Source organism: Eretmochelys imbricata, chromosome 1, assembly GCF_965152235.1.
Source record: "Eretmochelys imbricata isolate rEreImb1 chromosome 1, rEreImb1.hap1, whole genome shotgun sequence".
In the NCBI taxonomy this organism is placed as follows: domain Eukaryota; kingdom Metazoa; phylum Chordata; order Testudines; family Cheloniidae; genus Eretmochelys; species Eretmochelys imbricata.
Window position 1 is genome coordinate 55220027 of NC_135572.1, and position 22183 is coordinate 55242209.

At 43.8% G+C, this 22183-nt stretch overlaps 1 protein-coding gene across 1 annotated transcript in view; it reads left to right on the plus strand.

Annotated features, from left to right (window-relative positions):
• FREM2 (FRAS1 related extracellular matrix 2) overlaps positions 1 to 22183 on the plus strand; it is a 210521-nt gene that overhangs the window by 163858 nt on the left and 24480 nt on the right. The window contains exons 12-16 of the mRNA XM_077806636.1: positions 2484 to 2614; positions 6572 to 6730; positions 9589 to 9892; positions 12214 to 12345; positions 18727 to 19058. Coding sequence (XP_077662762.1) covers positions 2484 to 2614; positions 6572 to 6730; positions 9589 to 9892; positions 12214 to 12345; positions 18727 to 19058 — 1058 coding nt within the window. The remainder of the gene's footprint in view (positions 1 to 2483; positions 2615 to 6571; positions 6731 to 9588; positions 9893 to 12213; positions 12346 to 18726; positions 19059 to 22183) is intronic.

A 22183-nucleotide genomic window follows, 5' to 3' on the forward strand; every position in this document is an offset into this window, starting at 1 on the left:
AGGCAGACTCAGCCCAGCTGGATCCAAGTGTAGAGGAGCTTAGTGTGGGGGGGATCCACATGTGGGGCTAGAGGTTCTGTGTGGGTCAGTCTTGTGCAGGTAGCTCAGTGGGGGATGTGGATGTACAGAGGCTCATGGTGGGGTTCTGGGTGCAGGACAATGGGACTCTGCAGAGGGGTCCAGGTGAAGGTGGTTGAGGCTCAGCAGGGGCATCGGGGTGTGGGGGGCTCAGTAGTGGGATTCAGGTACAGGGGAGGTAGGGGCCAGTTGCAGCTGGTTTGCGCTCAATGGGGTGGGTATCCGGAGGGCTCATGGGATGGTATAGGTGCAGGAAAGTTGGGGCTCCGAAGGATGGGGGGGTCTATGGGCCTATTTAATGGGGGAGCCCTAGCTGCAGCTGCTGCCAAGGGGATGCCGCATGCTGGGCTCCTGTTCACCTCCCCCTTCAAATCCTCTTTCCTCTTTTCTTCCCCATCCCATCCCTCTTCCCCACTGTCCCCTGCCCATCCCCTCCCCAATCCCATCCCCTTCCTTCACCACTGCCTCTTTTTTCTCAGCCCCATCCTATCCCCATTGCCCTGCCCCACCACGGGGACTCACTGTTGTACAGAAAACAGGATGGCTCCCTTCACATAGAAGGGGAGCACGACAGGCACTGGAATCCAGGAGGTGGCGTCCAGCTGCAAAGTCAGCAGAGCCAAGTGGCACCCTCTTTCAGTCGGGCAGCTCTGCGTGTGTGCCCCCGCCATGCCTCACTTCTGTTGGGGGGGCAGTGTACCCCCAAACTACATCCATGCACATCTCCAGGCTCCCACCCCAACCTCATGTAGCTTCCCTTTGCTGCGCCGTCACTTTCTGCAGGGAAGCAAAGAAATCTGTAAGGGAACATGCAGTGGTGCAGAATTCCCTCCGGAGTAGCTGTTGCAATGAGGAATAACTTATTCTTATAGCTCCAGAAACCTTTCTGTTTTAGGTAAGTTCTTCTTTCCACAATTCCTGGAAATTAGTTCTCCCATCATTTTGTTTCAGCTCTTAATACTCCTGTGGAAGGTGGTGGCATAAATGGATTTGTAAAGGGATATTTCAATCATAGGGAGTACACATGCCATCACTTGTACCCTGTTCATCTCATTCTATCCAAAATACCAAGGCCTTAGGTTCTCAGCGTTGCTGCAGGCAAGATGTTAAAATACTGCGCCAGTTGCCATGTTAAGCAACTGAGAATTTAGTTGTTGAGATGGAGTCAAGGCTTCCTCTGCAAGCTCCCTAGGATCATCATGCGGGAAAGGATATGAGCCTCATCTGAGGAAGATATACAAAGTAGGTTTCCATTCCTCTGCAGAGATGTCTGTTGGCAGGAACATGTTGCTGGGTTGGTTCCAAATAATTCTTTAATATACAAATTCTTACTCTATATTATGGGGTGAGACTTCTATTTGCACCTATTATCCTACTCTAATAACAATTTAAAAACTCTATTTATCCTTTGCTTTTTTCTTTCCGTCATTCACTGCTTGCCACTTCCCATGAAAAGAGTGAGGAGAGCAGCTGTGCAGCACAATGAGAAATTTCTTAGCTGAAAATTTCCTTTCTGCTAGCAGTTTCTCTCCTCATTCCACCCATCCTGGTAGTCTGGGAAATGACCGGATGCTAATAAGCAGGTGTTGGAATAGTTCTGTCACTTTGGAAGAACTCTTCTGGTGGCCTAAGAGGAAGGGCAGGATTTGGTCCTGGAGCCTCCAGCAAGAACACTGGACCTCCTCAGATTTCCACAGGTGGGAAGCAGTTAACCATTACCCAGTGATGAATGAGGAAAGAAGCTGTTAACAGAAAGAAAACCGTCAAATAAGAAATGTCCCATTCCAGTTGCTGAGTGGGATGTGTTTCCTTTACATAAGAGTTTCACTCATCCCTCCTCAGATCCATAGGAACTTGTAGTGTCAGCTGACACTGACTCTATAAGCCTTACCCTGCGCTTGCTTCCGCCCCTGTGCTGTAAGCCAACAGAGTGTGGTCTGACTTCTGAGGGAAACATGCTCCACAGAAGACACAGGGACAGAACACTGGGCCTCTGCCCAAAATCCCCAGCCCTTTGCAAGTTTTCTATGATTCAGAGGATTTCCCCATGGATTTCACAACATCTGTGGATTTAAAGAGTCCAGCCCATTAAGTGGTAGGGGCAAACCTTGCATCCCTGACTGGATTATCCCAGGGAAACTCCACGAGCTCAGTATTTTCTTGGCCCTTTCACAGGAAATGAGATGGCCCAGTTAGTACACATTTAATTAATTAATTAATTAATTATGTATTGATTGTGTTTGGATAATGTAAACTAGTTTATTCAAGTCACATGCACATATGTAATTTGCAAGACAAGTGTTAACTTTTGTAGCTCTCTCTGTCATGCCAGAATAGAATAGATCAGCAGCCTAACTATTGTGAACAGCAGATTTATTTTTAAAATATCTTATTGTGTTTTTTAGAAATTGAATTTAAGGAGGGTGAAACACAGCACATTGTGGAGATTGAGGTTCTTTTTGACGGTGTTAGAGAGATGAGAGAGGCCTTCACTGTTCACCTGAAGCCTGATGAGAACATGGTGGCAGAGATACAGGTAACACAAACTATTCAACAGCACAGTCTGGCAGACCTCTTATAGCTATTATCCTAGTAGCCTTGTTCTTCAGCTGGGTTATAATGAAGAGCCTATAATTTCCATCCAAAATAATTCACCTCCATGGCTGAAGAGCCCAAAGGGCCACAGAGAACATATACGTTCTTAGGAACATTTATGAAATAAATATCTATAATATCTCCTTGCAAATTAATTCTCTTTATCAGGATAGTTCTCAGTAACTATCATCACCTTGGAAACACTGACTGACAGGATCTTTCTGACACCTGTGCTGGAAGCTGTGGAAGTACCATGGGTCCTGTAATAACAGCAGACTGCCTACACATGTATTAAATGTAACTTCTGCTATAATAGTTCTGTTATTGCTACACTTGTTGCTTGAACTCCAATAGTAGCAGTCTTATCTATTAATACATTCTGTCTGCATTTGACACTAATACTTTCCTTCTCTGATTCTCCATATTCTCCATGACTTAGAAGTGCAACATCCGTAATACTATTTAGACTCTTAATAAGTTGTCACATTGTGGGATTCAACCCAGACCAGTGAGAGGTTGTGTCACTGCCTGTCCTGTAGCCCTGATTGCCTTAAAATGCTCTGCTGCTATAGCTCCCTGTCTCAATGCTCTCAGTCAGTGTACAAGCATGCACTTAGTATCTGTTTGTAGAACCACCCTGTTTCAGCAACTCAGATGCCAACAGCATGTTTGTTACAATAAAGTCACACTCTGGTCTCTATGAGTCTTGATTGTTACTAGCAAACTGACCCCAACAAACTCCCAGCCCTGAATTTTCCCAAAACTGTCTGCCCTGAAATGTCCAGCCCTCTCGTGGAATGTTCAGAGGAGTAATAAGGTCTGTTGCTCCTTTAAAGAGACAAAGCACAACAGCTTGTTGCTTTAACTGGAGTTAATAATCCCTTCAAGTCAAACACAGCACTGGGTTGATTTTGAATGAAAGTAAAACAAGTTTATTTAATCAAAAAGAGAGAGATTTTAAGTGAGTTCAGGTATAAGGGATAAAGATGAAAATAATTACAAACAAATAAAAGTGAAAAAATGCTTTCTAATGACCAAGACCTACCTTGAACCAAAACTAGTTTTGTTATGATTCTTACCACACCTCCCTCCAGCAAGATGACTGACCACCCCCTTGGTCATCTTCCACAAAGTCAAGACAGCTTGCTTCCTTTTTCTTCCCAGGCAAAATATTTTTTGCTGAAGTAGGTTTCTCACCTATACTCAGTTCCCAAAGACTTCAACCCCCTAGGTTGTAAAGACCCATCTTTCTCATCTTACAAGAGCTCTGGCCCCTTGTGTCCGTCCAGTGACTGATGCCAAGATAGCTTATTCTGTTTCCTTGGATCTTCCCAAACTCACTGTTTTGTCCCCAGACTCAGGATTGTTGGAGACCCCAGGGCATGGCCACAAGTTAAGTTGAGGGGATGGAAGGCCATAAGGGTCGAGGAAATCTCCCTGCTGAAGGCCTAAGAGCTTCTTGTCAACCCCCCTTAATAAAACCCAGGCCTCGCTGGTTTGAGAAAGCTCTTTTGCTCTTAAAACAATGTTGCAGTTGTAGATAATGCCTCATAGTGTAAGGGTTGCTGACGCCAAGTTAAAGGTAACAGGAGAGACAGCTACGAGGCCAGACAGGATGTGCTGGTTGTTTAAATTGCTAGGAATGCTTGTTAGAGGTTGCAGGAAATAAACATTGTTGTAACCCATATAAGGAAGGCAGAGTATTTGTGCAAAGCTTTGATTGGCTGATATGTAGTGCGGTAGCATTAAGGAATATAAAAGTGTGTGTAATGACCTGCTCTGGTGTGCAGGATTTGAGATTTCTCTCCCTGTACCTTTCTTTGGAATTCCAAATAAACTTTTCTGCTTCTCCACCCCATTGTGTTTATTGGGTGACGCACACCAGGCAACAAACCCCTGCTGTTGTTTTGCCTCTGGGCACTGCGTGCCGGCAACAGGATGAGAATCGTGAACCATTCTTCACTTTTTGTGGACCTCCCATAAATGTGGGCTTCCATTATTTTTGGTCACTTCTTGCTTAATTTCACTGGAGACAAGTAGATAGCTGCCTTCCCTTCTGTCTGGGAGAAAAGCTGTTTCTCCCTTTGTTAGGTCATAGACTTTAAGCTTAATATCAGTGAGTATTCATAATTCCTCATATAGTGTTAATACATACATTTCAGGTTATATTAATCACCAATGTGTTGTTAACGTTCATAAAAGACCTTGCTTGATACACTTTTATAATACAGTAATATTGTATACAATCAGCTGATTCAATTACTTATCATTTGAGGTTCAGCTCTTCGCGAGAGGCTAGCTCCTCCACTTGCTACATTGATGGCATTGTTTACCATTTATGTAAATGTGCCTTCGTTGTCTTTGCCTGATGACCAGCAAATCCACATTCCTTTGTCTAGGGCAGACTGTGCTTGTGTGTTGCTTGCCAAGCACATTTTAAGAACATAATTCTAGCATTCATCCCTATTCCTTAGTACACACCCTGCATATACACAGCACAGGAATATTAATAAGTCAGTTATTAGTTTTGAAATGATGTTACATCCCACTATATGGATATATATCGTGACGACAGTGTGTTAGGTTATGAAGTACGTCTGGCCGACAAGAGCTTCTGACACAGATTAGAGAATCCCTAATGGGCCTCTGTGTCACACTGCATAAATTGTAAATAAGACCTGTCGCCTGGCTCCCTATCATCAGGCAGAAAACATATATAGCCACAGACACCACAGATCCACCAGACATGTGAAGCTGCAGCATTCAATAGAGATAAGTTATGCCATTATGGCTGTGTGGCTCAAGGACACAATGAGGCAGGAAATGGAAGGCCTCGTGCCTTCATCCTTCTGAGAAACACAAATATTTTGTTAAAAGAAAAGAAGGACTTGTGCCACCTTAGAGACTAACAAATATATTTAAGCATAAGCTTTCGTGAGCTACAGCTCACTTCAGCGGATGCATTCAGTGGAAAATACAGTGGGGAGATTTATATACATAGAGAACATGAAACAATGGGTGTTACCATACACACCGTAACGAGAGTGATCACTTAAGGTGAGCTATTACCAGCAGGAGAGCCGGTGGGGGGGAACCTTTTGTAGTGATAATCAAGGTGGGCCATTTCCAGCAGTCGACAAGAACGTCTGAGGAACAGTGGAGGGGGGAGAGGAATAAACATGGGGAAATAGCTTTACTTTGTGTAATGACCCATCCACTCCCAGTCTCTATTCAAGCCTAAGTTAACTGTATCCAGTTTGCAAATTACTTCAAATACAATTAACTTAGGCTTGAATAGAGACTGGGAGTGGATGGGTCATTACGCAAAGTAAAACTATTTCCCCATGTTTATTCCTCCCCCCCACTGTTCCTCAGACGTTCTTGTCAACTGCTGGAAATGGCCCACCTTGATTATCACTACAAAAGGTTCCCCCCCACACACATCGGCTCTCCTGCTGGTAATAGCTCACCTTAAGTGATCACTCTCGTTACGGTGTGTATGGTAACACCCATTGTTTCATGTTCTCTATGTATATAAATCTCCCCACTGTATTTTGCACTGAATGCATCCAATGAAGGGAGCTGTAGCTCACGAAAGCTTATGCTCAAATAAATTGGTTAGTCTCTAAGGTGCCACAAGTCCTCCTTTTCTTTTTGCGAATACAGAGTAACACAGCTGCTACTCTGAAATATTTTGTTGCCATTCTGTTTCTCATCGTGTGCTATATTTTCCAGTGCTTCCATGGTGCTTCTGTCATTTCTCTCGGGATACTATTCTGCAGGCTAACAAATGCTGCTGCTGCTGCTAGGAAATATTTCCTGATCAGCCTTCAGATTGAGTTGTCTTGATTTTGTACATTTGCACTAAAAAATTGTGTTTCTGTATATTAATTGCCAGACAGCCAAGGCCATTGTGTACATTGAAGAAATGAACAGCATGGCGGATGTCACCTTTCCTTCAGTCCCTCAGGTTGCTTCTCTTTTGGTATATGATGATACTTCTAGAGCCAAAGACAGACCTGGTCCAGTTGCTGGCTACCCTGTTGTCTGTATCACGGTGAGTATCAAGATGAGAAGTGGGAACAAAGCTAGTAGGTGTGTGATTTGAAAGAAACAATGGCAATGTATACTGCCTGAGGGAAGTGGTGAAGGGCTATTATAAAATAGAACACCTTTTTCAAATACTTTTGCCACTAATGATAGATAAGAAATGTCTCCAGAAAGCATTTTTATTAAGGTATGTATGTTGCATCATGAAAAGTTGTTCACTGCCAATACTGTGTGTGATACTATATTTTCTTTATACAAGATGCTTGGGTAAATAATATGAAAATGTATCATCTTTGAAAAAGGAAACAAATGTGAAATACAGGAATTTAGATATTAAAAATAGAAATTACATTTAAATACTCCTTTGGATCTGACTTTAAAAGAGTTTCGTCCACCATTAGCTGTATACAAGCAAGAGTTTACTACCATACTTATAGCAAAAAGATAAATTTTAAAAAAAGTTATACTTCCAAAGGGAAGCACTCAAAAGTCAGCAAATTGCCAAAATTAATGTTTCACATACAAACTTGAGTCTTGTGTGCATACATTAAAATTCAAGGCTGGATTCTCAGCCCATGATCCAGCCCTTTTCTACCACAAAATCTGCCTTAACAGGGCAGCTGGGGATTCCCCTTTAATAGAACATGTCATAGAGCCAGTGTAGCCAAATCTACATCATCCCTCAGACACCTCTCCAATAGAGGGAGTGTTAGGGGGACAGGAAGGAATGTGGACAGAGAAAGTACTACACTTCGGCAATCCCTGCTGTTGTGAATTACAAGCAAGTATAAGCTGTAGGATAGAAGCTGCTCTAACTTGGGTGGAGGTCAAATCAACTTTTAGGGGGAAGAACAGGGACAGAAAGCCTTCACCCACCTACCCCTGTTTCCTGTGCCAACCATAGCTTGGCCAGACTCAAGGGCCTTGTCCTGTGTCTTTAATTATGTGACTACACACTATTTTTTCCTCATGGCCCTTGTCTCATTCAGTCTCTGATCCTACACCATTAAAGTCAATTTATTGCACTGTCCAGTCTGTGCAGTGAATTAGGTCAGGGTCCTCTGTAATCCTTGGTGCACTGAGCCTGAATTTTTGTAAACTGAATGTGGAGATAAAAAATTATATACATTGCGTCGGGATTCTATCCATCTCCTTTAGAGTTTTTCAATGTGCACCTTCACAGGTTATGGATTGCACGAGACAAGGTTTTCCTAAATCACAGTAAAAGCTTTTATGTAACTTTGTTACATATCTGTGCACAATGCCATTTGAACATTGGGAGACTTGGATCAAAGGGCCAAATCAGACTTAGCATATGGGGTGCAACTCTACTGAATGCACTGACTGCATAACCCAGGTCTGAATTTGGCCTATATGCAGTATTTCAGATCAAAACTGGAATCCTATAAGCACAATTATAACTTTATAAGGATATAACAGAATAAGTTGCTAAAAGGGTATTCTTAAAATATATTTTTTTCAAATTTGCCCTGCACTAAAATTCTTCTTTGTCGTGTTTCCTGACTGTTGAGTGTTAAAGCCACAGGTTAGCTCTCCATCCATAACTTGCACTTTCGGTATAAAGTTTTTTTGGTGCTTTTGTTCCACAGTGTACTCCTGAGGGCATTCTGTGCCAAAAAATTAAAAATTCTGCGCACAATATTTTAAAATTCTGCAAAAATCTGCAAATTGTATTTGTCACATAAATGTGGAGGCTCCAGCATGGCATTGGGGAGCACAGGCCAGCGGCTGCGCAAAAGTGGGAGATAATTGTGCAGCTCCTCCTCTCTCCCGGTACATGGACTCAGCGGTGAGGCTGCTCCCAACCCTGACAAGCTCAAGGACCTGGCCTGCCCCAGAAACACACCAGGGCCCTGCCCCTCCATACTAGGTGCACTGGGGTGGGCAGGCAGGCTCAGACTGGCAGTATCCAAGTGTGGAGGGGCTTAGTGTGGGGGGATCCAGGTGTGGGTTGAGAGGGTTCTGTGTGGGGCAATCTGGGTATGGGTGGCTCAGTGGGGGATCTGGGTGTGGAGGGGATCCGGATGCACAGGGGCTTGTTGAGGGGTTCTGGGTGCAATGATAATGGGACTCTTCAGGGAATTCCAAATGCTCAGGAGTGCGGCTCAGTGGGGTGTGGATCCAGGTGCAGCTGGTTGAGGCTCGGTGAGGTGGGGATCTGGGTGCGGGTGGCTTGTTGGTGTGGTCCAGGTGCAGGGGGAATGGGGCTCATCAGGGGGGTTCTTGGGACAGGGCGGGGTGAGGCTTGGCAAGAGGGTCTAGGTATGAGGGGGTCTGGATGCATGGGGGTTGGGCGGATGGGGGAGAAGCTCCCTGTACAGGGATCCCTTCTCCTGCAGCTGAGGAGCAAAGGGTGCAGGAAGTAGGGAGAGAGTTTGCAGAGCTTTCTGCAGTCTGGGGAGAAATCTGGGGGTGGATCTGACCCAGCACCGGATGCTGTGCAGAAGAAGAGGAAGTCCCGTCCTCCCGAGCCCAGCCAAGACTAGCAGCTGAGCCCAGCACAGGGTAGGAGCCACCAGAAGTGTCTTCCCCGGTCCTGCCCCCGCCCCACAGTGATTTACCTCTCTGCCAGCTACCCAAAACATATTGCTGGGGAGAGTCACATGACCCTTGTTGTGGCTTTCCTTTGCTCCCCAGTCAGAAAGTCATTTTTCTGCGGGGAAGCAAAGAAATCTATGGGGGACATGAATTCTGTGCATGCACAGTGGCACAGAATTCCCCTGGAGTAACAGTGGCTAAAGCTAAACCTTATCTGAATTTCCCGATCATTTTCTCACTACTGGAATTGCTTTCTTTATCGTGAAATAAATAAGATCATTATAACTTGTCTGATTCTTTCCACAGGCTTGCAATCCTAAGTATACAGACTATGACAAGACAGGTTCAATATGTGCCAGTGAGAATATCAATAACACGCTGACTCGATACCGATGGCTGGTTAGTGCCCCTACTGGCCCTGACGGTGTGACCAGTCCAATGAGAGAGGTTGACTTTGATACGTTCTTCACTTCCTCCAAGATGATCACACTGGACTCCATCTACTTTCAAGCTGGTTCTCGGGTCCAGTGTGCAGCTCGTGCTGTAAATTCAGATGGGAATGAAGGCCTAGAGCTCATGAGTCCCATTGTAACAATAAGCACAGATGAGGGTAATGTATCCATTAACTATAGCAAAACTTGTATACCACACAAAAAATGACTTTCTCTCTTACTTAATCAGCTTTCACTTACTTGACATCTTTAATGTCATAATCTTGCCTGTTCTCTAGTCATTCATGGAGCCTTCAAAAATCAATAAAACCTGAACTTCTAATGTAAAAAACAAGCAAGAAACAAACTTTTTATTGGAAAGGCTGCAGGGGGAAATGGGGAGGGAGGCGGAAAAAACTTTTAGGCCTTCTCTGCACATCATAAAGGAGTTATAAAAAGCACAAACACATTTCTGCCCTTTGCTGAACACCTTTAAATAATCTTCCACATGACAAATCAGGCTTTCCTATTTTACAAGTCAAATAAAAATATAGAGTCATACCAGAAATCAAAGGGGTTTTTTTTATGTTTAATGTGATAGTTGTTAAACAATCAAAACAGAATTCCAAAGCGTTGCACTGTATAAATCCTATTTGAGATTATGACAGTTCTTTGTGTCACCCCTGCTCTCTTTGCTGCTACAGTAATTTTTTTTATTTTGTGTAATATGCCATTTATAATAGAGAATATATTGTTCATTCTGTGCCTGAATTTGTCATTTTTAATTCCAAGTGGTTTGTTCTTTCCAGTTAACTATTCACAGCAAACTATTCTAGTTTTTACTGAGTAAGGGATCTGGAGGCTTGAATCAATAGAATTTCTACTTAGTCACTTTTTATTTTGCTTTGTGACCTCAGTTCACCCTCCCTGTGCTAGCAAAGACCCTGCATCCCAGAAGGGATTCTGCCTGAGTGTCTTGTGACACTCACTCCCCAACTGGCTCTGCCTACTTTTCTGGGGGCTGTGCTGGCCAATTCCACGTTCTGGGGCTGAGTTTTGAATGTAGACACATGGGGGCTGGCCATAAATTATGTAATGCATTTTTTGGTGATTTTTCAAGACCCATCCACCCTCTTCTAACACTTTGTAACACTGAAACAAACACAGAATTAAGTACCCACCCGTCCTCTACTGTGTTATGTAATTTATGGACAGACCCCTTGATTGCTGGAAACGTCTCTCAGGGTGAACTTTTCACGACTGATGGCCCTGAACCCTTAGGGTATGTCTGCAAACTAAGCCTGGGTCTGTGGTACCCTGGCTTGCAGACTTGGTGTTTCCAAGCCCGTGTTTGAGTGTCCACACTGCGCTGTAAACCTGGGCTTACAATTGCTGGAGCCAGGTCTCACAGTTGGGGTCATGCATCCATACTGTACTACACAGATCTTCTGACTCAAGTCTGCAGCTTGAGCTGCATCCACACTGCAAAATGACAGGGCCTGGACCCAAGTCACAGGTGGACTTGGGCTCTGACCCACCCCCTCTAGCAAGGTCCTAGGACCTGGATCTTGCGTGCTTGCTGACCCGAGTCAGACTTATTGGTATAGGGAAGGAAGGGGGACCTGCACTGAAATCTGAGTCAGAGACTGGATGGGTTTAATGTGCAGTGTAGACATCCCCTAAGTCAATATTTTGAATTATCAAATGTAAATCCTTCATGGATGGAATGATGAGGAAAACTAACTGCAGGTTTACAAGTAGACATTTGAGTTATAGTTTTCTTAATTTACAAACAGTTCAATATGCATAAATATAATCTTAAGTAAGCTTGTTTAAACTTAAGTCCTCCTCAACATTATGGTTGCAGAAATCATTTGAGTCTAAACAACTTACCTCTATTGTTTTCCAATTTGCTCTGCTCTAGAGATGTAATCCAGGTACAACATGAGGAAAACATTTAAAAATAAAAGTAAAATCTTGTTTCAAAATAAGTGAAATTAACCATGCAACCAAACTACATTCTGAAGAGGATTTTGAACTTTTTTTTTTTAACCTGCCAATGCATGCATGGACCACACTTTCAAAAAATGAGCACTCAAATAGCCCCACGTTTAGCACGGTCCCATGTGCAAACAGACAGTCATTTCTGTGCAGTAGGTACCTGTGTGTTTTCGTATACAGTGTCTTGCTTTGCAAGCCTGTTATGCATACAGATATATGCTTAGAGTATGTGTATGCTCAATTTAGGCACCTAGTTTTGAAAATTTGATCCACTTTGGGCAAATAGTTCTGATTTCCACTTAAATCCTCTGTGGTAACAATTCGTGTTCAAAGTTATGGTTAATGCTGGATTCTCCTAACAGTCTGCTTTTCATTCCAAAAAAATTGTCTAGTTTTTAAAGTATGTACAGTGAAAAAGAAACTTAAGATTAGTGCAAAGCAGAATAAAATGTTGTTTCTTCTGGACACAAAGTGAAGTTGCTTTTCCCTTTTCCATTAGGTCTTTGCCAGCCCCGGGTGCCAGGTGTGGTTGGGGCAGAGCCATTCTCTGCCAAGCTGCGCTACACTGGACCGGAAGATCCAGACTATGCTAATCTCATCAAACTGACCATCACAATGCCTCATATTGATGGTATGTAAAAATTTCATCTATAGGTCAGCGTGCACATCATCTTCACTTTATTTTAGCAAGTGTCTTAGTAGCCAAAAGCACAGTGTAATCTCGTAGTGTTTGTAACAGTGGAGAAATGCCATGAATGTGTAATTTGAACCTGCGATAGTACAATATGTCACAGTGATATATGTGTAAGGAGATGAGTCATCCCTGAATTACAGCCTGATTAAACTACATGGACTGAAGAGTCACTCCTGTACTAGGCTCTAGGCAATCCACAATCCAGAAACTGGTCTGTGACTCTCAGGGCAGGTATATAAGCCTTACAGGAGGAACAGTAGCTCATTCTGCTCAATGGCACTCCAGGACTTGGAACCTTTCCCTGCCTGATGATGGCAACAGACTCCACAAACCTTGCTCTTGCTCTAGCCCTGTTCCTAGTGCTGTTCCAGCCTTGCTCTCGCTTCGGCCTTATTCCAACCCCACACTGGACTCCTTATTCTGGGTCTTGACTCTGTGTCTCTGACCAGTGGGCTTAACTACCACAGCTCGGACCACTAGGCCCGACCATGCTCATTGTGGTTTCTGACAGAGCAGACTGACCTCTCTTGGGCTCAATGAACAAGATGGATCTCCTATGCTGGCAGGTGCTCTCTACAATCGAAATGAAATCTCTAGGCTCCTCTGCCACTGAAATGACAGAACTAGTTCGAGATCTCGAGAACTAAGTGGCCCAGCTACAATTGGAAAATGCCTTCCTGCGCTTGCATGTCCCAGCAGTCCCAGGCCCCCCTAACACCATCAGCCATGACAGCCCAAGATCTAGGTCCAAAGATCGTGCTTCCAGAGAGATTTGATGGGAGCCATCAAAAGTTTGGGGGGGGGGGGGGGGTTGCCATCATTGTTGTTACACCTAGCAATGTACATGAAAAAACAAACCAAGATAGATGTCATCAGCAGCTTATTGACAGGAAGCACTGGATTAGGCATCGCCACTCCTGGAGCAGGACTTTGATTAATTCATTTGTGTCTTTTCACTTATGTTTGATCGTACCCACTATACTGAAGTTGCCCTGCAGTCACTCAAACAAGATCCTCGTTCTGTTGCAGCCTACACCACCCTGGTAACTGGCCTGGAACAAAGCAGTGCAGATTTACCTTTTCTGTCTAGGCCTGAATGATGAGATTAAAAATGAACTGGCCCAGGTAGATCCCCACTTGGCATTGCTTTCCAACACTGAGTTGTGTATCCAAATTGACAACCAACTGTTCAAGTAATGCCAGAAAAGAAGAAAGGTACATGCTTGGCCACTGCCTAGCCCAGACCTATTCCTGTGCCACACATCCCCAGGCAGTCATCAGACCCAAACCCATGCAGGTAGACATGACATGAAGGTGCCTTTCAGATCAAAATAAGGAATATCGTTGTCTGAATGTCCTCTGCCTGTACCGTGAGGAACAAGGCCACTTTGCCACCAGGTGTCCCCTCAAGTCCTGTTCTGTCTGGCTAGTCTGAGAAAATGAGCAAATTCAGCCACATTAGAAGAGACACAGTCAGATGAAACAACAGGATCAGGTACCCTGGCCAGACCCCCTCTGCTACCTATATGTATCCTAACCATCGTGGACAATGGCCAATCCCGCCTTCAGGTGACACTCTGACTTTGGGCCCTCTATACACCTGAAGCGAGCTGCATTCAGCTTACGCTGATGCACTCCAGAGGTTCTGGCAATTTCATGGATACTGGGTAGCTAAAACAAATCACTTACCAGTGCAAAAGAAACTCGCCCCCACCTTGGTGGAGGCAATTGATGGCAGCTTGCTCTCCTTGGGCCCAGTGGTCTGTCAGACTGAACCCCTCTGAACTGTAATTCAAACCAGCAGGAAACCATGCAGTTTAACCTGATTGACTCAGTCCACTTCCCAATCATGCCTGGTATCCCCTGACTCTCCCTTCACAGTCTAGGCATTTCCTGGAGAGCACACAACGTTCAGTTTGAGTCTGATTATTGTCAGCATCAGTGCCTAGTCCAACTTAGTTTCAATGACATTAGACATAATCTGGGGAAAGCCTCCATTTTTTGCACACAGCAGGCTCCAATTAAGGATAACTTACCCATTCCCACAAAATACATGGACTTTGAGGATGTATTCAAAAAAAGAAATACTGCAGCTCTGCACCCACATAGGCCCTGCTACTGCCCCTTAGATCGCTATCCGGGGGGCCAAAATCCCCTTTGGGTGAATTTACCCTATGAACTCAGGGCCCAATGGTAGTACTTCGGTGAAAATCTATCAAAAATTTTATCAGTCCCTTTACATCTCCTGTCGGAGCTGCAGTCTTGTTTGTCAAAAAAAAGGAAGGCACCCTGTACCTCTGCATAGACTATCAAGCACTGAACAGTATCACCATCAAAAATAAAATATCCTTTGCCATTGATCAGTGGATAGGGTCAGCTCAGCTAAAATTTTTACTAAACTTGACCTACACTGCACCTATAACCTGGTCCGCATCTAAGAAGGCAATGAATGGAAAACAGCTTTTTGTACTCAGCATGGACATTTTGAGTAACTTGTCATGCCTTTTGGTCTCTGTAATGCTACTGCCACATTCCAGCACTTGGTTAATGATATCTTCTGGAATATTCTAGACCAGTTTATCATTCTCTACCTAGATGACGTTCCTGTTTTTTCAGAGAACCAAACCTTGCATGACCAGTGTGTCTGGTTAGTACTTGAACATCTTCAAACCAAGTCTGTATGGGAAGCCTGACAAATGTAAATTTGATCACACCTCTGTAGATTTATTGGGTTATACAATCTCTCCCTACAGAATAAGTATGGATCCCAAAAAAATATCTGCAGTTTTGACCTGGGCAACACCCAAAATCATCCATCAAATCCAGTACTTCCTAAGGTTCACCACTTTCTATAGATGATTCATCCATGGATTCTCTCAAATGGTGTTCCCATCTAAACCTTTTTTCATCAAAACAGATGCCTCCAATTACAAGATCAGGGAAATGAGATCTCAGCAACATGGGCCCCCAAATGACCTCCACCCTTGTGCCTTCTCTTCTATGAAATTGATACTCAAGGAACAAAATTAAGAAATCTATGATAAGGAAATACTGGTCATCAAGGTTGCATTTCAGGAGTGTCACCGCCATAGAAGGTGCAGGCTTTCCAGTCCAGGTTTTCACAAATCATAAAAATCTGGAAATCTCTGAACTGCCACAGCCCTGAACCAGCATCAGATACATTAGATTCCTCTTCTTCTTTTTTAGATTCAACTTCACCCTGGTCTGCTAGCCCGGAACCTGAAATAAGAGAGCCAATGCATTATCCCATCAGGGGGAGTACCTAGATAAGGATGATAACTCTCACAAATCTCCCCTTTATTGAAGCCTTGCTATTTTGTAAACATACTGGCCAACATCAATCTTTTGACCCTTGTAAAATCCTTATGCCCAGTGATGTGCTTGTGGTGACATGGATGTCATCCAATTCTGACCCAAACTTCTCTGTTACAAACAAGATACTCTGGTACAAGGATCACATTTATGTCCCTGAAGGACCACCTTGTCTCCCAGTGCTCCAGCTATACCATGATTCCACTCTGGCAGGCCACTTCACATATGGGTAGACAGCAAAGCTGAACAGTGGTAGCCCAAACTATTCTCCTCGGTCAAGTCGTGCTTCCAGTGAGTTGTGAAGCTGGACGAAGACCCTCCCCCCCAATACCAAACCTCTAGGTGCCTTGATCCTGCTTCCAACCCCACCCAACCATGAGCATCTTATCTCAATGGACATTATCACTGATGTCCCCACTTCTCAGGGCTGCATAGCTATACTGGTCATTGTCGACCTTCTTACCCAAATGGTCTCAAGTTGCAGTGGGGGAGGTTTAGGTTGGATATTAGGAAAAACTTTTTCACTAGGAGGGTGGTGAAACACTGGAATGCGTTGCCTAGGGAGGTGGTGGAATCTCCTTCCTTAGAAGTTTTTAAGGTCAGGCTTGACAAAGCCCTGGCTGGGATGATTTAATTGGGGATAGTTCCTGCTTTTGAGCAGGGGGTTGGACTAGATGACCTCCTGATGTCCCTTCCAACCCTGATATTCTATGATTCTATGATTCTATGAAATGGTGCACTTTGTGCCTTGTCAAAAGTTCCCCACTGCAGAAATGACAGCTCACTTAATTTTTGACTACCTCTTCAAGCTCCATGGGTCACCAACAGACATTATTCCTGGTCATAGGCCACAATTTTTCTCCCACTTTTGGAGAGAATTGTTCCAACTCCTGGAAGTCACCCTACACATTTCCTCAGCCTACCACCCCCAGATGGATAGACAAACAGAGAAGGTAAACCAAATTCTAGAACAATAATTTTGTTGCTTCATCAACTACCAGCAAGATGACTGATTCCAGTTCTTGCCTTTTGCCGAATTTGCTTACAGTAACTCCAGTCACAGATAAACCTTCCAAAGACCCTTCTGTGCCAACTATGGCTTCCACCCCCAATTTCATCAGCCTGTACTGCGGGCCTTCCATGTCTCCAAGGCTTTTGATTTGGTTCAACACCTCCACCACGTTAAGGAGGAATTAAAATCATACTTAAACTCAGCCAAGGAGGACCTTCATCGACAGGACCATCCTCCCATGTCAGTCAGAGACAGAGGATGTCTCTCAACTCAACACTTGGGCACCTCCCGACCCTCAAGGAAACTAGACTACCATTACCTGGGTCCATTCTAGATCATTCAACAAATTAACCCCATGCCCTTCAGGCTCCAGCTACTGTGTACATGAAGATACATCCAGTATTCCATGCTTCCTTGTTAAAGACATATGTGGACAACTCCTTTCCTGGATGCACACAACCACCTCCACTCCCCATCATGGTTCAGGGGCAGGAAGAACACGTGGTGAGGCAGATCCTGGACTCCAAGCTCCTCTGAGGATGACTGATGTATCTCATAGATTTGGAAGGGTGTGGCCCAGTGAACCGTTCATGGGAACCAGCCATTAACATACATGCACCTGACCTCCTTTGTGAATTCCATCAATCACACCCCGACAAGCAGAGTCTAAGCACCCAAAGCGGGGGTGGGAGGGTAATGTAAGGTGATGAGTCATCCCTGAAGTAGACTCCGCAAGCCTTAACCTGCTCAAGCCCTTTTCCTACACCTGCTGCAACTTTGCTCTCACTCCAGCCCCTGGTGGAGTGCTGATTCCAGCTGTGACCCACCTAGCTCTGAGCACTAAACCCGACTGCCATGGCTCCAACCACTAGGCCTGACCACCTCCGTCACAGTTTCTGACAAGATGTTCTCTTTTTCTCAAGTTCTTCAGTGTGAAAATTAAATGCTTCTAAATTATTTGCAGTTTACACAAATTGGGCCTAATCTATGCTTAATATAACTCCTTTGAAGCTGATTAAGTTATACTAGGGATGAATTTATCCTGTCAAATATTAAGTGTTATGCAGGGGGTGGAGGAAATGAAATCTCCTGGATGCCTATGCACTGCTTATTGAATGCCTTTCAGAAAACAGAGGTTGATACGAGCTGAGAAGTTGTTTATGTTACATGGAAGTGTCACTCTAGTAGAATGGGCATCTAAACATTCTGGCAATAGCCACTGGTGAACTAGTTTTTAAATTTAGCTTGAGTGTAAAGTGTTTAGAGCAGACAGCTAGAATTCTTTTCCCAGTCTTGCTGTCAACCTTGGACAAGTTACTTACCCTAATTAGATTTCAGTTTATCCATTTGCAAGCTGGGTATAATCATGTTTACCAATTTCAGAGAGGTTTTAGGAGACTTTAATGACTGTTTTTAAAGCATTTTAATGAATGGTGAGGGATACAGTAGAAACTGATTTGCTGGGATGATTAGGAAATCAGTTAATTAGCCAAAAAGTAAACAGACAATTTAAAAAGCAAGAAAACTGTATCACAAAATGCACTTTATGCTTTTATCTTAACAGCTATAGCTCAGTTTTCATTATTTTATGATGAATCTTAATAATGTGCAATGAATGCATTATAACATAATTTATCCGGAACAACATCTTATAATGAGACCTCCCATAAAATTTGAAAAGCACCTAGCTGTTTTAGGACCCAAACTCCCATTCTAAAAAGTGACTTCGGCACCTGATTTTACCCAACGTCTCATATCACAAAGATGTCATTATTTGCCAACATTCTGCTACGCAGATGCACAGACATCATTTTTGTTTACATTTTAAAGTGCATTGATTAGTGAGGTTCTCCTGTATGTTCAAAGCACAGTCTAATATACCTAATATAATGTGTTTGGTGACTGGCAAATTTTGGCAGAACTGAATGTTAAAATGTAGTTACGGTGCCACCAGTTACCCGTATGTTTTCTAGGCATGTTACCTGTTATCTCCACGAGAGAGCTGTCCAACTTCGAGCTAACCCTCAGCCATGATGGAACTAGGGTGGGAAATCATAAATGCTCCAACCTGTTGGATTACACAGAAGTGAAGACTCACCATGGCTTCTTGACTGATGCTACCAAAAATCCAGATGTGATTGGAGAGACCATTCCCTACCAACACAGTGCGTCAATCAGGGGCACCGGTACTTTACGCTTCTACCGAAATCTGAACCTGGAGGCCTGTTTATGGGAGTTTGTCAGCTATTATGACATGTCTGAGCTCCTCACTGATTGTGGAGGCACCATTGGGACAGATGGACAGGTACCAAATGTTAACTTCTTATCTGTATAGTGGTCTCAAAATAAACGAATCCAGTTCAGTAATTTTCCCTGTGATTTACATGTACTCTAAGATTAAATGGCTTAAGAATTGCATTTAGTTAAGAATGAAAGCCTTTTCTTTCATTAACCATCCATAGACCTGTACTGAACCTGATTATTTCATAACACTATCAATAGCCACTAAATACCAGCAAACATAATGTGTGAAATCCTGGCCCCACTGAAGCTAATGGCAGAACTCCCGTTGGCTTCAGCATAGCCAGGTTTTCATCCAATACATTTACATTTTTACATTTGAATGTGTAGTGATGATATCCCATTCCAGTCCTACTTTGGACTGAAGCCCTTCTGAAAAGTTTATGTTTTTAATCAAGTGATTGTTAGCCCATTTCCAGTAAAGATTGAAGTACTGTGGTATTTAGATATAGACAAAATACAATCCCCTTAAAGCAACATTAAAGAGGAAGGCGTGGAGGCTGACCCCATATGCTGATGGCAATTTTCTGTGCTGCCATGTGGGAGGCTTGGCTTTAGCTGTCAGTGCTAGTCTCTTTCTCCCTGGAGCAGCAGGAGTTGTGAGTGCATTCAGCCCACAGAAGAGAGTGTGCTTCACATCACTCAACAGAAAAATCCCTCAGGCAAGAAGAAAAGAGAGATTCCACCAGTTTTACATGTCATATGGGGTTGTCATGTGGAGCCCTGGAAATGGAGTTAAAGCCGGGGAATTAGGTTTCCGTCAAGTCTATGTCAATATTGTGAAGGAGGCAAAGGGGGCCTGTATTTCTTCTGCCATTGTGACATCAAAGTCACGTCCCAGAACATTTCTGTACAATAAATTGCTTCATAAGCCCAGACTGTCTCCACTCAACCCCAGAATAGAGCACCACTGGCTGTGAGGAGTTATCTTTTTATTTCACTGAGAAGGTCATACCTTGGAATAGTCTCAGAGGCTGAGAACAGGACCAAAACCACAACACCATAACCACTGCACCATCGTTCCCTTCATTGTAACTGCTATCTAGGATAATGCTACATACTCTGTAAAATATACAGCTAATGCAAAATGCAGCAGCCGATGTACTTAACCACACAAGAGTTGGAGGATCATCATCCCAGCACTCCATTCTCTGCCTGGATCTTCATTTATTACAGAGTCCAGTTCAAAGTCTCTGTTCTGACAATCAGAGACCTCCATGGGATTGGCCTATGAGTTCCCTTTTTCCTTTGCAACCAGAACCTCCAAGAGGTACATTCCACTGGAATCCTGAAACTATCAGCAAGAAGGGGGAGGCTAGTGAGTATGGGATGCAAAACTTGCACAACAGCTGGAGCTAGGCTGCAGAATTTGTTCCCAGAAGATAAGAATGATTACAGACCCCACCGCTTTCAGAGCTAAATCCTAACTCATATCTTCAGCTCTGCTTTCCCGCAGTCTCTGAGCTCTCACACAGACATACAACACACTCACTAAAACCACACATTAATTTCTTCTCTCTCACACACAACACAATCCTTAACACACAAACAAGCACAGAGAAATCCCTGTAACCTAATCAAGCTATTTTTCCCACCACCTGGGAAGGAAGACAGATTATTCTTTGGTAATTATTTCTATTTTAAAATATTTGTAAATACTACAATGATGAGGCCAGATAGATAGGCTAGATTGGTGGAAGATAAGATGCTTTTCACATATAAACATAGCTGGAAAAAATAAGGGACATTATTACTACTCATTTTAATGAATATTTTTAGAGTATTAAAAGAAGTTACGTGTTCTAGCTCAGGATAAAACATGGCACTTGCTTCAGACTCAGGGAAAATTTTGTACTGTAGGTAAGAATAATTATATTTAAAAACTTGTGTGGCGGGGGAATCTTGAGAGGCATCAAGCAGCGGTGAAGTCATTGCTCAGTGCCTTGCAGGATGTGGTTAAAAGATTACAGTGCTGTAAGTGAAATATCAAACTGAATTGGTTCTAGCAGTGAAACATTGCCACCTCCCCCATCATAACGTGCTTCACTGCCTTCTTCATTTTTAATTCTTCTCTGAGTTTGGTCTTTGTCTTCATATGACCCTCCTCTTGCTGAGAGGCTAGTCAGTCAGTACCCTATCTCGGCAGTTGTCACCATGGTTGCTTTTTTCCCGCTAACAATTAATAATCCTCCTATGTGGGATGAAAATTGGCAACTGCAGTTTTCACTGTGCTCTTGGTTCAGCACGCCAAGGAAGCCTGTGTTCCACAATGCAGAATGTAATACATAAGGAAATGACAAAAATTACATTGCTTTTAGCAGTACACCTCTACCCCGATATAATGCAACCCGGTATAACACGAATTCAGATATAACGCAGTAAAGCAGCGCTCCAGGGGGGCGGAGCTGCATGCTCCGGTGGATCAAAGCAAGTTTGATATAACGTGGTTTTACCTATAACACGGTAAGATTTTTTGGCTCCCGAGGACAGCGTTATATTGGGGTAGAGGTGTATTGTATTACCCACTGCTCCTGATGGGTCATGTTTTCTCTTTGTGCAAGGTGAGCAGGTTGGCAGGTGAATTGCCAGTCACTGTGAAGATTTCTTTGTGCTTGTGTCTTTAAGGCCAAGTCTTGGTTCTTCACCCCACCTGGCCCATGTGGCCGAAAAAGTAGTGCTGAGGAGGGTGTAGTGGATAGACTTCCTGGAAGGGGTCTGCAACTCTCTTCATGCCATGGGACTTTGCTTTGTGGTAGCTCCACCCATGGCAGGGACTGGGAGAAGACTGGGTGCATGCTGGGGGAAATGATGTCAATGGACCAGTGACTTGTTTGGTTTCATTGCAACACTCCAAGCAGTCTGGGGCAGGAGGTGCAGCAGCCACAGACACTGTGCAGATGGGTGGCTACTGCCTACACAGAGCATTTCTTTTGGGGTCTCTGTCTGCGAGGGAGCAAACCCTGTGTGAGGATACAAGCACAGCCTCCTTCAGTCTGTACCATGATGACAGGGAAGAGGGGCTAGGAAGTTTCTTGCCAGGCATTCTTGAAGCAGAGAGACACAGAGTACTTCATAGAGATTTTCAGAGGGGCTGAGCACCCACAAGTCCACAACGAATGGTTGTGGGAA